At 47.7% G+C, this 15,531-nt stretch overlaps 1 protein-coding gene across 8 annotated transcripts in view; it reads right to left on the bottom strand.

Moving 5' to 3' along the window:
• Positions 1 to 671: 671 nt before the first annotated feature.
• The window catches only part of LOC123997769 (chondroitin sulfate proteoglycan 5-like), a 38,694-nt gene continuing 23,834 nt past the window's right edge, over positions 672 to 15,531 (bottom strand). Inside the window, exons 3-7 of one of the 8 annotated variants that reach the window (XM_046302315.1) lie at positions 11,439 to 11,627; positions 6,382 to 6,460; positions 4,172 to 4,228; positions 2,693 to 2,794; positions 1,396 to 1,530 (exon numbers count right to left, since the gene is read on the bottom strand). In XM_046302315.1, coding sequence (XP_046158271.1) covers positions 2,708 to 2,794; positions 4,172 to 4,228; positions 6,382 to 6,460; positions 11,439 to 11,627 — 412 coding nt within the window. In that variant the 3' untranslated portion in view covers positions 1,396 to 1,530; positions 2,693 to 2,707. Of the gene's footprint in view, positions 1,531 to 2,692; positions 2,795 to 4,171; positions 4,229 to 6,303; positions 6,461 to 11,438; positions 11,628 to 15,531 lie in introns of all 8 variants that reach the window. The other 7 variants (XM_046302310.1, XM_046302311.1, XM_046302309.1 and 4 more) reach the window with 7 other exon arrangements.

A 15,531-nucleotide genomic window follows, 5' to 3' on the forward strand; every position in this document is an offset into this window, starting at 1 on the left:
TTTGAATATTTCTGTCCCTATTGATGGGAAAGGGGTCCTCCATCTCCCATCCACCCAACCAAAGGCCCCACAGCTTAAGAAGGGCCCTACAATACCAGACTCTGTCCAATCAGTCTTGAACTCTCTCAATGATCACTCCGACAAAGGCATCGCATCCGAGAGGCCTTCTTCGAGATTCATTGAGAATGCAGGGCAAGGTATGAAAAATGATGTGTGAACGGGGAATGTAACAGAGGGTGGGTGGGTGGGTGTGTGTGTGCGTGTGTAAGAAAGAAAGAGTTATGTGTGTGTTTGGCCTTCTGAATAAGGCTCTTTCTGAAATGAGTGGTGAAAGAAGAGTTTTCGTTTTGTGTGTTTCAGCTGCAGTTTTGTGAGAAAGCAAACTACAGGATCCATGCAAGCTGCAGGTAGTCTGTGTGTGTGTGTGTGTGTGTGTGTGTGTGTGTGTGTGTGTGTGTGTGTGTGTGTGTGTGTGTGTGTGTGTGTGTGTGTGTGTGTGTGTGTGTGTGTGTGTGTGTGTGTGTGTGTGTGTGTGTGTGTGTGTGTGTGTGTGTGTGTGTGTGTGTGAGAGAGAGAGTGCAACCCAAGGAGCTACCAAGCTGTAATAAGCCATGCAAGAGTTTGAGAGGGAAAGGGACAGTCTTGTTCAGGAAAACACAGGGACAAAGGTGTCATGTTAAAAAGGTTTATTTCAACAATTGTTAGATTTTGTTCTCTGTTTTGAAGTCTGTATTCCCAAAAAAGTACAAAATAAAACAAGTACATCAAAGGATTAGAAATCACATCAATGAAAACGAAGACACATTGTGTTGTTTCTTTTATATCAATCCAAGCATTTTTTCCATATATTTATACACACTCACTTAATTAGTCAGACAAACATCAAAACCTCTCAGTAACTTTTATATTTTTTACAATGTTTAACTTCTTTTTTTAAAACTCCATATGATTTTTTTATTTTTACAAAATACACCAATGCAGGCAGGGGAATTATGAGTGTATATGTGAGTGTGTGTTTGTACATATGTGTGTTTGTGTGTTTTGGTGTGTCTGTTTGTGTTTTCTGGTGTGTGTATGTGCGTGCGGGCAGGGGGTAAGGGGGAGCAGAGTGACAGCAACGAAGGGGCAGGGCAGCGAGGCGGGGGAGCGTGATTGGGCGTAAGGGGTCGCTATAGGCGGTGGCAGGTCGGGGAGGAGTTTCAGCTGGGGTGGTGAGTTTTTTTTTTTTTTTTTCAGCGGCGTTGCCCGCTTGGTGGCAGTGTTGCCGTGTTGTAGACGGTGGTTGGCTGGTGGTAGCAGTTGTAGGCGTGGTGGCTGGGATAGAGAGCAGGACTGGAGCTCTCATCCCAACCCAGGCTTCTACATCATGTTGTTCTGCAGTGAGTTTACCTCAGAGGAGTTCTCCTCGCCCAGTACCTTGTGGTTCTCGTGTTTGGGGGTCAGGGAGTTGTGGATGTTCAGGGATTCGTCCTCCTTGGGCACCGGGGCCTTCACGGGGTCCTCCAGCTTGTTCTGGGCATTAGGATCATCCTGCCAGGGACGGACGGACAGATGGACGGAGGGAAGAGAAAACACGGTTAGGCCCACCCAGTCAGACCGCACAAAACTGTTATAAACCCTCCCTCTAGTCTACCATGTGGTCTTTTGTTGCATCCTGTCATAGGGACCATCACAGCATTAGCCAATAGATGGCCTTCAACCTCTGAAAATATAAATTTAGAGCCCCTTATAGACAGACCACTGCTATTGCATAAAGTCATTCCCCTTAAAGAGATGAGAATATCTGAAATATCACCTTAACATCTCAAGATATTTGAGCCTCTAACTCCACCTCTTTACCACCCCTCTACCCTCCATCCCTCTCTTTAATCCGATTTAATATATTGTTTGGATATAAATATCCCAAAATCCCATATTATCCTCACACTACCTGACTATCCATCAATGGAAGAGAGTGCTAACCGTTTAAACAAGACCCATTGTACAGTGGCTAACCAGTTGTTTCAGCATCATGCTCACTTTGCACATTTGTTTTGGTTGAAGGGACATAGAGGTGATTGGAGAACTGCATGAGCGACTCCCTCCCACCCTTCATAACCCACCAACAAGCACCCCATCCAGGCCAACCAGGAAGTGCATGCATATCCACATGCAAGAACCTCCCCCCCATCACTCATCCAGCCCCCTTCACCTCGCTACTGTCCCAATTAAAACACAATGAGCTGTGCCCTCATTGGCATTAAACACATTGTCTGTGGAACCACCTTCATACATACCTACAGTACAGCTGGAGCTGGAAAAACAATGCATTAGGAGACAACTCTGTTTCACTTCAATTCATGCTTTAGGCTGCATTTAATTAAGGTCAAGAACAAGAATGGATTGGCATTCATTTGAATCTGTTTTTCCCAGCCTGTTATCCTCATGAATATTGCATAGCTTCATCGACTCTGCTGTGTTGAGGTAGAAGTGTCTGGCTGTGTTCAAGCTGACTGACAGACACACGCATGCATACACACATACATACAAACACGCGCATATACACACGTGAGCACGCACGCACACACACACACACACACGCAAGCGCACACGCACGCACACACACTGCAGACCCTGAGGGCTGTGCCATTACGAAACAGAGCTGAATGCTTGTTATTCAATGGCACATAAAAGGGGTGGCGAGAGCATTTACCCATTGGCTGATGGCCTAGATAGTAACTTCGGGCAGGACGTGGGGATACGTCACTTCCATGGTTACAGGATAGGGGCCATCTTTCCTTCCGTCAGCGTGAAACTGGAAAATGTGTTTGTTTGTTTGCTGTTGTTTTCCATTGTATTGGGGAACGAGGGTGAGAGGGACTTTGTGGGGAGTTTTTGGAACAGAGATATACGGGGTGTTGAGATGAAGATGAAACATGGACAGATCTTTGTATCCTTCCTGCTTTGTGTGTGTGTGTGTGTGTGTTCAGAGTTGATGTGAGTGTGTCTGGATCTGCATCTTTGTGTGCATGATTTAAAACGTGTGTGTGTATCTGTGTGTGCGTCGTGGAGGAAGGACACGAAGAGGGTGGGACAGGACTGAGTCAAACGATTTGTTACAGATAGAGAGCCTCAATGCCCTTCACTGGCATGGCACAGTACAGTATGGCTCAGCACAGCACAGCAAAGCACAGCCTACGGGGCAGGACTGGACAATAGGGACACCGGTACTATACATCCCGGACTTTATTCCACAGGACTGGCAGTGTTATGAACACATGTCACTATGTATCAGTCTAACCCTTCCATAATCACTTCATCAATTTAATGTTAATTCAATCAATACAGAGAACATACACATATACATGTATTAATTACTCTAAATATAGACGTTTACTTATCCTCATTATCATTTTGTCAATTGACTGAGTTAGAATGGAATTGACACAAGCCAAAGTTCAATACATGCTGTAAACCAGCATGGTCCATAAAAGGACAAGTATTAATGTTGATAGGAGATTAAGGGTAAACGGATACAATCCACTGTACTCGGTCCATGTAATGCTGAAAATAAAGAAACTATTCTCCCAACAACAATATTTCGCTCTCTAGTTATATTATCTGTGTTTCTGCATATATGATTGTGTTTTTATACAGGTTGGAGTGTGTACCGTTTCTGACAGTGTGTTTATCTGAAGAGAGAGTTTCTGTCAAGCGAGATTCCTCTGGTTTCAGTCTACTGCAGTGTTTTCTCTTCTGCTAAGAACTCATGTGGGAAGGGTTGATATCCCCTTTCTGAAGGACCCTACAAGGACAACAGCGTACTGCTACCGGACTGCTACAACGTTTATCCTTGTGCCATTTAACCTAGATAAAAGTGTACATTTCATATTTTAAATTATGTTTATTTTGAAGTTGTTATTTTAAGAGCCCACAATATGTAAAGATATGGATCATGTCTAAAATCAGCATTTACTCGAACCCCTTAATGGATCATTTCCGGATAATGGCTAACTTAATTTATAAACTAACTTTAGATATATATATGAGTAACAGCACTAGGTTCTGAATAGCCAAGTTTGGGGCTGTGGATTGGTCCGTTGAGTTGAGAGAGGGTGACTGACAGGGTCACAGTACAATGAGAGCCGTTTAAGGGAGAGGGGGGCGGGCCATCTGAGGGGGTTTATCTTACCTCACTGTCGGGCTCCTCTTTGGTCTTACACTCCCAGGTGTATCTGCTCATGGTTTTCTGGGGGGGGGGGGGCAGGAGGAGAGGGTTATACTCCTCAAAGATACATAACATCCTCAAACAGAGAGAGCGAGAGAGAGAGAGAGAGAGAGAGGGAGGGAGACAGAGAGAGAGGGAGGGAGGGAGACAGAGAGACAGAGAGAGAGAAAAACAGAGAGTGATAGAGAAATAGATTGTTGGATAGAAACCAAGAGAGTTGGCGGTAGAGAGAGAATGAAAAAGCAGAGAGAGAAGACCTACTAAGGGGAACTTCCTAAGGATGATATCTGATATTCCCAGCTCACATTGAGAGGTAGAGACTGTCTTGCCCATATAAGGACACTGAAGGATTTGTCTCAGTAACTATGGTGCTTTGTGGCCTTGACATTACCATAGTAAATATTGAATGAAATATTTCTGAGGGTAACGTGTTGACATAGAAACACAAGGGTTTTAGTTCATGAACTAGACGGAGGGATTTGAGGTATTGGTATTATTAGTTTATGTTTTCTGAGCTTTTTTAGTAAGAAGTACGTCTCTATGGTGTTGGCTGTTCTCTGCAGATGAATCTACATAGTATTTTAATGGACCTTTTCTCCAGATACTCTGTACTGGTGCTCTAAAATCGACTCGTATGGATAGAGAGATGTACAAACACACTGACTGTGGACCTGTGGATGTCAACTGCGAACCCAGGTTGAGACTCAAAGAGCAGAGCTGTCCTGTTTCAGAGATCAGAAGATGTCTGGAAGATGGGGGTGTTGTATGGTGTTTTATTTGGTCGTGGATGGTGTCGGGTAGCGGTTCTGGTTACGGTTAGTAGTGTTCTGATAGGTGATTCTGCTAACTGTCTCATGTTATGAAGCACTGCAATATGATGCCCCCCAAGTAGTCACTATATTATATTTACGGAGACATTATCGCAACTACCCAGAAGGAAGAATAACGCAAAATAAACTAACTACAGACAAACAAAGAAAACGAGCAAAATAAATCTAAGTGAAGCAATTTGCTTGTGGTTATACCATGTATGATGACCAGAACTATTTGATGAGTCGTGAGAATGTGGCACCACATCTTATGTCGTAGCACTACTTCTACTCATGCTGCTACAACCATGTTAGCGCTATGCTACCCCCATGCTTCCGTTTGTTGTGCAGCTCGGTCTATGCTCTCCCCCGCCACCTACAGGCAGCAGGGGGACGTTGCATCTCAGATGTTTATCCTGACTTAATAGCCCCGCCCACCTTGCACACATCTCGCACACCATCCTCAACCAACCTGATAATAACCCCATAAACAAAATACATTTCATGCCCCCAGATTCCCCGCCCCCCCCAAAGCCCTATTATCGACCAATCAAGAGACCTTCTTCACTTTTCCAACCTATCCAGCCCAAGTCAGGATAAATGAGTGCAACGGACGGGCAGAGATGCGGAGACAGAGCGACAGACAGGCTGCTGCAGTGGCTGGCATGGCCACCAGGGGGGGGGCCACCATGTGAGCCACCATGTGAGCGATAGAGCAGGCATGCAGTGACATGCCAATGCACAGGTGATTAAAGGGAGAGCAGATCAGGGATAGATGGGGTGGAGGGGGTAACAGTGAGGGCTATAGGAGTTCTCTCTTGGTCAAGTCTTAGCCTGGACAGAACTGACCACACCACACCAATGGGTCAGGCAGGTGTATAGGTCAGATAAACTTATTTCCTTGCTCCATCTTTCACATTTATAAGCATTTCGCTACACTCACAATAGCATCTGCTAACCGTGTGTATGTGTATGTGACCAATACAATTTGATTTGATCTGCAGTGTGTGTACATGCGTGTGTGTGTGTCACCTTCAAGTACGATCAATAGCTAACAAAAAACTCAACCAATATCTGACAATGAGGCAATACTCAGTAAAGACTTTACAGCCACGCTATTGCCATGGTAACAGTATTGCCTGCCTATCTGGCTGTAGACTTGTCCCATAGCGAGAGAGAATGTCCCCACTGTAACACCCCGCCTTGTAACCCCGGAGAGGTGACACTCAAGCCCATGCGGAGGAGGGAAGGAAGGAAAGGGTGAGAGAGAGACGAGAACCACGTTACCTGACAGATAATGTTATCATAGTAAGCCAAAGCACGGGCATGAGGGACGTTAGGAGGGGTGTCGCACAGTTTCCTTACATTTGGGTGGGAGCCCTCAGCGATGGTGGACAGGGAGAAATTATCATTGTGCTGCTCCGATGGAGGCCGGTACTTACTGCTGGGAAGAGGAGGAGGACAGGGAGGGGACCAGAGACGAGAGGAAGTGAGGACAGGGAGGGGACCAAAGATGAGAGGAAGGGAGGACAGTGAGGGGACCAGAGATGAGAGGAAGGGAGGACAGGGAGGGGACCAGAGACGAGAGGAAGGGAGGACAGGGAGGGGACCAGAGACGAGAGGAAGGGAGGACAGGGAGGGGACCAGAGACAAGAGTAAGGTAGGACAGGGAGGGGACCAGAAACAAGAGGAAGGGAGGACAGGGAGGGGACCAGAGACGAGAGGAAGGGAGGACAGGGAGGGGACCAGAGATGAGAAGGTAGGACAAGGAGGGGACCAGAGATGAGAGGAAGGGAGGACAGGGAGGGGACCAGAAACAAGAGGAAGGGAGGACAGGGAGGGGACCAGAAACAAGAGGAAGGGAGGACAGGGAGGGGACCAGAGGAAGGGAGGACATGGAGGAGACCAGAGACGAGAGGAAGGTAGGACAGGGAGGGGACCAGAGACGAGAGGAAGGGAGGACAGGGAGGGGACCAGAAACAAGAGGAAGGGAGGACAGGGAGGGGACCAGAGGAAGGGAGGACATGGAGGGGACCAGAGACGAGAGGAAGGTAGGACAGGGAGGGGACCAGAAACAAGAGGAAGGGAGGACAGGGAGGGGACCAGAGACGAGAGGAAGGTAGGACAGGGAGGGGACCAGAAACAAGAGGAAGGGAGGACAGGGAGGGGACCAGAGGAAGGGAGGACATGGAGGAGACCAGAGACGAGAGGAAGGTAGGACAGGGAGGGGACCAGAAACAAGAGGAAGGTAGGACAGGGAGGGGACCAGAAACAAGAGGAAGGGAGGACAGGGAGGGGACCAGAGGAAGGGAGGACATGGAGGAGACCAGAGACGAGAGGAAGGTAGGACAGGGAGGGGACCAGAAACAAGAGGAAGGGAGGACAGGGAGGGGACCAGAGGAAGGTAGGACAGGGAGGGGACCAGAGGAAGGTAGGACAGGGAGGGGACCAGAGGAAGGTAGGACAGGGAGGGGACCAGAGGAAGGTAGGACAGGGAGGGGACCAGAGACAAGAGGAAGGGGAGACCGGGAGGGGACCACAGACAAGAGTAAGGTAGGACAGGGAGGGGACCAGAGACGAGAGGAAGGTAGGACAGGGAGGGGACCAGAAACAAGAGGAAGGGAGGACAGGGAGGGGACCAGAGGAAGGGAGGACATGGAGGGGACCAGAGGAAGGGAGGACATGGAGGGGACCAGAGGAAGGGAGGACATGGAGGGGACCAGAGGAAGGGAGGACAGGGAGGGGACCAGAGACAAGAGGAAGGGGGGACAGAGAGGGGACCAGAGACAAGAGGAAGGGAGGACAGGGAGGGGACCAGAGACGAGAGGAAGGGAGGACAGGGAGGGGACCAGAGGAAGGGAGGACATGGAGGGGACCAGAGACGAGAGGAAGGGAGGACAGGGAGGGGACCAGAGACGAGAGGATGGGAGGACAGGGAGGGGACCAGAGACGAGAGGAAGGGAGGACAGGGAGGGGACCAGAGGAAGGGAGGACATGGAGGGGACCAGAGGAAGGGAGGACAGGGAGGGGACCAGAGACGAGAGGAAGGGAGGACAGGGAGGGGACCAGAGACGAGAGGAAGGGAGGACAGGGAGGGGACCAAAGACGAGAGGAAGGGAGGACAGGGAGGGGACCAGAGACGAGAGGAAGGGAGGACAGGGAGGGGACCAGAGACAAGAGGAAGGGAGGACAGGGAGGGGACCAGAGACGAGAGGAAGGGAGGACAGGGAGGGGACCAGAGACGAGAGGAAGGGAGGACAGGGAAGGAACCAGAGATGAGAGGAAGGGAGGAGGGAGAACAGGTAAAAGAGGATGAAATGAGGAGGAAAGTAGGAGGGGTCACATTGTGGAGGAAAAGGAGAGTGTCGATGGGGGGGGGAATGGAAAAAGGGGGATGCAGTGAGAGGTGGAGAGAAGAGAAAAAGAGAGATGAAGAGAGAATAGGGAGGGCAAAATCAGGATTCAAGGATGAGGGGAAAGTATGTGAAAACATGGGATAAAGGAGGTAGAGAGAGGAGGAAGGAGGGAGAGAAAAAGCAAGAGAGAGCAGCGTTAGTTACAGTATAGTGCAAGTGTAAGACTTCAGTTTGCAGATGACAGACAGACAGATACCCTCTGTGATGCAACAAATCAGCTGTGAATCAAAACTTGACTACAGCTGTGGCCACTTTGACACCCAATCCTGGGTTGCATTCAATGGGGTACACTGTTTTGCAACTGAAAACAAAAATGAAAGTTACTTTCCAAACACAACAATGACTCACCATTGACCTACCATTGAAGCACTGTGATTCACTTTGTGTAACCAATTAAACACTTGGGGAAACTTGATATCCAAAACAGACTTCCCAAACAGTCATTTGTCATGTTGTTTTATTCCAGAAACATCTGCTGGCTGGAAAGAGTTTCTCAGTTTCTCTGTCTCTTCTCGACCTCCTTCTCTCCCTCTCCTCATCATATCCATAGTTAAACATCTTCTGAACTAGACCCATCAGTACAGCCCCAGCACTTCCTACTACTGTCTGATTGAGATGCCACTCCAACATTTACATTTCATATGACAGGCCAATCAAAGCTCAAGTAATGAGGAGGGAGGGTGTGCTGGAGAGATGCAGTAGAGAAATAAATAAATAGGGAGACAGAAAGCAGTTGACAATATTGATTCAAATTATTTTAATTATGTTAGTCTTGTAAATCTCCAAAGTAAGCTTCGGCAACATATGCATTGTTAAGTCATGCCATTAAAGCAAATTGAATTGAATTGAAAGGAGGATACTGCAGGGCTTGGATACTGATTGTATGTGTGTTATTTATGTCCATAATTGAGAGAGAGAGAGAGAGAGAGAGAGAGAGAGAGAGAGAGAGAGAGAGAGAGAGAGAGATGTGTGGTTTCTACGCCGTGGTACAGGGGAAAAGGGACTAAAACCAGGATATGTAAGTTTAAATCTGCCACTTCAGCCAGAACACACACTCTCCTCTCTGCAAAGATAACGTTACCTGCATCTCTCTCTCTCTCTCTGTCCTCTGCCACTCTTGTCACCCCTCTCTCTTTCCCTCCCTCAATCCCTACTATTTTTTCCTTCCTCCCATTCATGACCCCTCTCTTTCTCCCCCTTCCCCCAGCCTCTCCCTCCCTCCATCTCTCTCCCCCAGCCTCTCCCTCCCTCCATCTCTCTCCCTCCATCTCCCTCCCTCCATCTCTCTCCCCCAGCCTCTCCCTCCCTCCATCTCTCTCCCTCCATCTCCCTCCCTCCATCTCTCTCTCACTCCATCTTTTTCTCTGCCTCTCTCTCTCTGACAGGGAAGCAGACCCCATCTTGACTGCGGCACAGACACTGTGCAGCCCACTGCAATTATCTGCAGCAGATGGAGGGAGAGAGCGGTGGGCGTCTCATGTATACATGAGCCTCATCAGCAGTGTCCTATACACGCGCGCACATGCACACACACTCTCTCTCCCTCCAACAACATGTCCTTCCAACAACAACTGAGTTTTTCTCTTGGTAAAAGCTCTTTCCTATTCCTGCCCTCCCTCTGCTCACCATCCTCTACACATTTCCACTCTCTCTCCTTCACTCTTCCCGCCCCTCCGTTTTCCTGTTTCATTCTGCTCTCTTCTACTCTTCTGTTTCTCCTTCCTCCTCTTTGATTTTTGGCTAACCACTTGATGAGGCTGTGGTGTCTCTCCTACGCTGCATGCTGTCCATCCCCACCCCCCGCTCCTCACACACACACCCCTCAGGTCGCACAGCTGTATGTAGGTCAACTTCGCCTCCCCTGCCTTGTCCCCCCCCCCCCCTCTCATACACTCCTGATCAGACTGCCCTACTTTCAGCTGGAACCAGAGCAGCAATGACATCACTATTTTCAGCTAGCACCGCGCGCTAGCCATCAGCACGCTATCCCCCGCACTGACTGCTCCACTTTTCTTCTTCATCATCATCATAATGCTAACATCATCATCCTCAGCTAAGAAATGTGCATTGCTGATGGAAGCATCCACATTCATCCACCCTCCTACGTGACTTCACTGTTGCTAGGCAAAACGACAGGCGAAGGCACAGCCGCATCTCATACAGCACTCGTTCTAGCTATCCTCATCCCGTTCTCTCTCAATGCAAACTCAATCCCTCCCTTTTCTCTCTCTCTCTCTGCTTTATCTCTTCTCTCTTTTTGTGTTTCCTCTCTCATCTATCTTGTCATCGTGTTTTCCTCCCCCCCTCCTCCTCCTCCTCCTCCGCATTCCTTCATTGTCTCCTTCGCTCATTTAATATCCTCCCCCCCTTTATCTGATCCATCCAATTCTCCCCTCTGTGTATCCTATCTATCGCCTCTTCTCTTTGCCACCCCCCCCCATCCTCCTCTTTCCAGTCCAGCCACCCTCACTTCCCTCTCTCAGCCTCTTCTCTCTCCTAAAGTTATCCACAACCTTCTCAGGTATCTCTAGCTTCAGCTCTCTTCCTCCTCCTCCATCTCCTGTCCTCTTGTCCTGATCCTTTGTCCCCCCCCCTGCCACTACTCTCTCCACCAGCCCCCGGGTTTCCCCCTGAACAGAGCTTTGTTTCAATGGAAGTAGTTGTAATGTCGTTGTAATTCACAGGTCCACACATGTCCAATAGTCATGTAAAACTCCAGTCGAATACTAAATATGTTCATTTTCAATAGTGCTAGAAATGCTTATTTCACATACATATGCTGTGAGAATTACAAGAGGTCAAAAACCTGTCTACCTGCTGCCTGGTTTTTCTAGTCCATTGGCTCACCTGCGTTTGCGCAGCCAGTTTCCCATGGGTTCTATGATCTCTGATTTCACTGCCTGGTTTTTCCTGGTTTTCTTACACCTTTGTGCTAACTGGTTTCATCTGGTCCATAGACTCCCCTATATTTGTGCAGGTTTCCCCAGGCCCCCGCCGTAAGTTTACCTGCGTTTGCGCAGCTTGCTGTTCTCGGTCTTGAGCACGTGGAGCTTCTTGGCGAAGCAGACGGTGATCATGAAGAGCAGCAGCACCATGAGGGCCGACGCCCCGATGGTCAGACACAGCACCTGGAACTCTGTCACCACCGACTCACAGCGGGAACCCTTGTGCCAGATGTAGTCCTGGACGTTACACCTGCATGGAGAAGGAGGGATGGAGAGAGAGAGGGGAGCAAAAAGGAGAGGAGAGAAAAAGAGAACCAAGATGAAGAGGGGAAGTAGTAGTAGTGGAAACAATGAGGCGTGTGGAATGGAATCCGGAGAGGAGAGCGGAAGAGCAGCCAGGGGAATACAGATGGGTGACAGATGAAATGGCCAGATAAGGGAAGAGTGGAGAAAGGCCATGAGAGGAGGGCAAAGGGAAACAAATTAAGGATGGAGAGAAAAGAAGGGTGGGTGAGAAATGGAAAAGGGTTTATTCACCAAACATAACACTTTAACAAAATTGTGTGTGTGTGTGTGTGTGTATCTCTGTCTGTGTGTATCTCTGTCTGTGTGTGCGTGCGTGTGCAGGCTCTAAATGATTTAGATTAGGGTGAGGCCAATACCACTGTGTAATTCATAGTTCAAGCTTGAATGGTTGGCACAAATTTCAATCCAGATTGCTAGGTTTAAGAAAATCAAGAATTTCTGTTTATAATTATCCCAAGTGCTTCATTATGTGAGTCTGGAAGCTTTCAGGGCTGGATTCCATCTGTATCGCGGAAGTATCGTGGACAATCTCAATTTAAATCGAGCTAGAACGCGGATCTTCCACGATACTTCTGCGATACGGATGGAATCCAGCCCTGAGTGTGGGGGCTAAAAAATGCTATTCAACATCCCACATACACTGCCCCAGTGTTTATCATTTATGGAAGTGAAATTTCAACTCCTGGTCTAAAACAGACTGAAGTGTCACCAGCAGGCTTTCAACATGGCTCTATTTGAAGGGATAATGTGATCATTCTGTCTGAACAAAAAATAGAAAAAAACTGAAAACCAGAGGCTGTTTTCCACACACACACACACACACACACACACACACACACACACACACACACACACACACACACACACACACACACACACACACACACACACACACACACACACACACACACACACACACACACACACACACACACACACACACACACACACACACTTGCCGCCATCTGAGCCCTAGACTCTTTTTGCTCCAGGACAAAAATGACAGAGGCAGATGGCTTCGTCTGCTGACTGGAACAAGACTGGAACCTTACTAATCAAATGCTTGAAACCACTACGAGAATGAATGGTACTGCATGTAGAATAAGAAATAAGACTATAAACTGGGTCGATCACACTAGTTAACAAGAGGAAATGGTAATGACTGGTCTCATAGTAACCAGATACTATGTATATTTCTGCTAATATCTAGAACCTAAAAGGATTCTTTGGTTGTTCCCATAGGAGAACCCTTTGAAGAAATCATTTCGGTTCCAGGTTGAACCCTTTTGGGTTCTATGTAGAACCCTTTACACAGATTTTTACATGGAACCTAAAAGGGTTCTCCTATGGGAACAACCAAAGAACTATTTTGAAACCTTTTTTTCTAGTAGTAGAAGTGTGATCACTGAGAATAAAACAGGCTGTTTAAAGAGACTGAATGTGTGAAGTAGTTGGAACTCGGGAAAGCATGTGAATGTGAATGAAACTCACTCACTGAGAAGAGCCCATACAGGCTAAAATAGGTACGAGAATGCAAAGGTTCACACTCACTCCTCAAATGTCTGCATGTGGATTTTAGAGGGAAATCACCACTTACGGAAGGACACAAATTCACTTGGAAGAATTTGAATGTGAAGAGCAACATAAATGCAGCTCTCCCTTCCCCTGTTCCCCAAACACAGGCCAAGAGACCTACAGACTCACACAGATGAATGTAAATGTGTAGAATGAATGGAGGTGTGAGTATGGTCTTTCAGGTTCACAGTTTCAATTCAGCCCAGTAAGTGGGTGATGGGGGGCTCGGTTCCTTTCAGTGCCGCTTCCTGCATCCTGCCCCCTTTGTGCCAGTGCCGAAAGTGCCAACCGAGGGGCGTTGGCTCCGTGCCAGGGGGCATTCTCTAGCAGGAGAAGGTGTGACTGGACTACTGATACGCCATTTTCAAGGGGACTTGAATACGCTCTCCCCCTCTAAGGTACTGTATGTTGGTACAAAGAGGTAGTTTATATAGCGAAGAGAGAGAGAAAGAGAGCACATTTAAGGAGATGGTAAGGAGGGTGGCTGGTTGCCATGGCGATCCAGCTGAGCCGCACAAGAAGCAGATGCAGTACCGACATGTCATTCCAACACACACACACACACACACACACACACACACACACACACACACACACACACACACACACACACACACACACACACACACACACACACACACACACACACACACACACACACACACACACACACACACACACACACACACACACACACACAGAGCTCTCATGAGACTCTCTCTCGCTTAGTAATCTCTTTATTTTTCATTCTCAATGTCCTCTTACTCCCTCTATCACTCTGCCCCTTGAGTTTCTCCATCGCTCTAATTTATCACTGATTTACCACCTCTTCTTCTCTTCCTCCCACTATCCTTATGTCTCTCTCTCCCCTTCCGCTCTCCTGCTCTTTGCCAGCTGCCTCCAGGAGAGTGTAATCTTGTTTCCATTTAGCTGACTGACTTTGGTTTTGACATTGTATAAATGGTGTCCTAAAACAGCAGTCCTAAAAACCCTACAATTTGACTTGAAGATTTTGGTTGCAAGTTTTCTCAATTGTTAAAATCAAACCGAAACAATCCAACTGAAATAAACCCAGTAGAAACATTCATTAGCCTTAAATCGACCACATTGTGTTCCACCCTGAAACCTGTAATCCTACAATCCAAAATGGCTGTTTGTTTGTTTTACCTTAAAAGGCTTGGTTCTTGCTAGGCTTGGTTCTCTCTCTCTCTCTGAGCTCCTCGTTTAAACACTCACGACTCCCACAGCTTTACCCTAACCAGTTACCCAGTGTAACCACAGAGCCTTCCCTCCCTACCCCATCATTAACTCAATCAAGGTTTACCACCACAACCTCCAATCACCACCAAATACAGCCCTCTAACCCAGCGACACAATGGAATTACCCGAGCCTGGGCCACATCACAAATCCCCTCAATATTTACTTGATTAGGCTTGTAAAGGCTGCTCGACTGCCAACTCCCCCGGGATAGATACCCTAACCTGGCCAAGAGGAGGGGGGGCACTGAGTGGGTTGGAAGGTGGAGGGGGGCACAGACGGGACATACTGGGAGGCCCCCCACAGTGTTGTAGCGTGAGGTCGAAGGGGGATGAGGGAAAACGGGGGATGGGGTGGGGGGGGGGTACTGTACAAAGGGAAGGAGAACGAGGGATAATGAAAGGGTAATGGAGGGTCAGATCAGCAACGTTAATCAGAGCCCAGCGTGACTGTCACAACATTGAGAAGTGTTTCCCCTAGTTTTACAACTAGAGTCCCAGCCTAGTAAGCCCCCAAATATGTACTAAAATAATCAATTGAAACTCATTTAAGAGACAAATGAAGGTGTGGGAAGTCATTAAGTGAGTGGCACCATGATCGGGAAAATGTTATCGGTAGAGGAAACAAATCAGTCAAACTATCACCCATATACCTCCTCTGGCAATACAAAGCCCATTACCCTGCTGGGTAACACTTTACCTGACACCTAGCGTCATAACCATGTCATAACAGCTGACATAACTTGTCATAATATGGACATAACACTGTCATTACACATATTCAGACCAGTTGTGACATATATAGCATTATTTTGTGGCTAGATATGACACCTACATAAGAGTGTCAAAACTCCATTACACCATAGCCAACTTGTCAACTGTATTTTTATGTTATATAACATTTTCAGAAATTGTAATTGCGCACACATTGATGTCAAGACGTGCACCTACACCAATGCTCTGTTGCTGATGAATGCAGGAGCAGATTTCAGGAGCAGGACAAGACACCCTCTTTT

Source organism: Oncorhynchus gorbuscha, linkage group LG15 (genome assembly GCF_021184085.1).
Source record: "Oncorhynchus gorbuscha isolate QuinsamMale2020 ecotype Even-year linkage group LG15, OgorEven_v1.0, whole genome shotgun sequence".
In the NCBI taxonomy this organism is placed as follows: domain Eukaryota; kingdom Metazoa; phylum Chordata; class Actinopteri; order Salmoniformes; family Salmonidae; genus Oncorhynchus; species Oncorhynchus gorbuscha.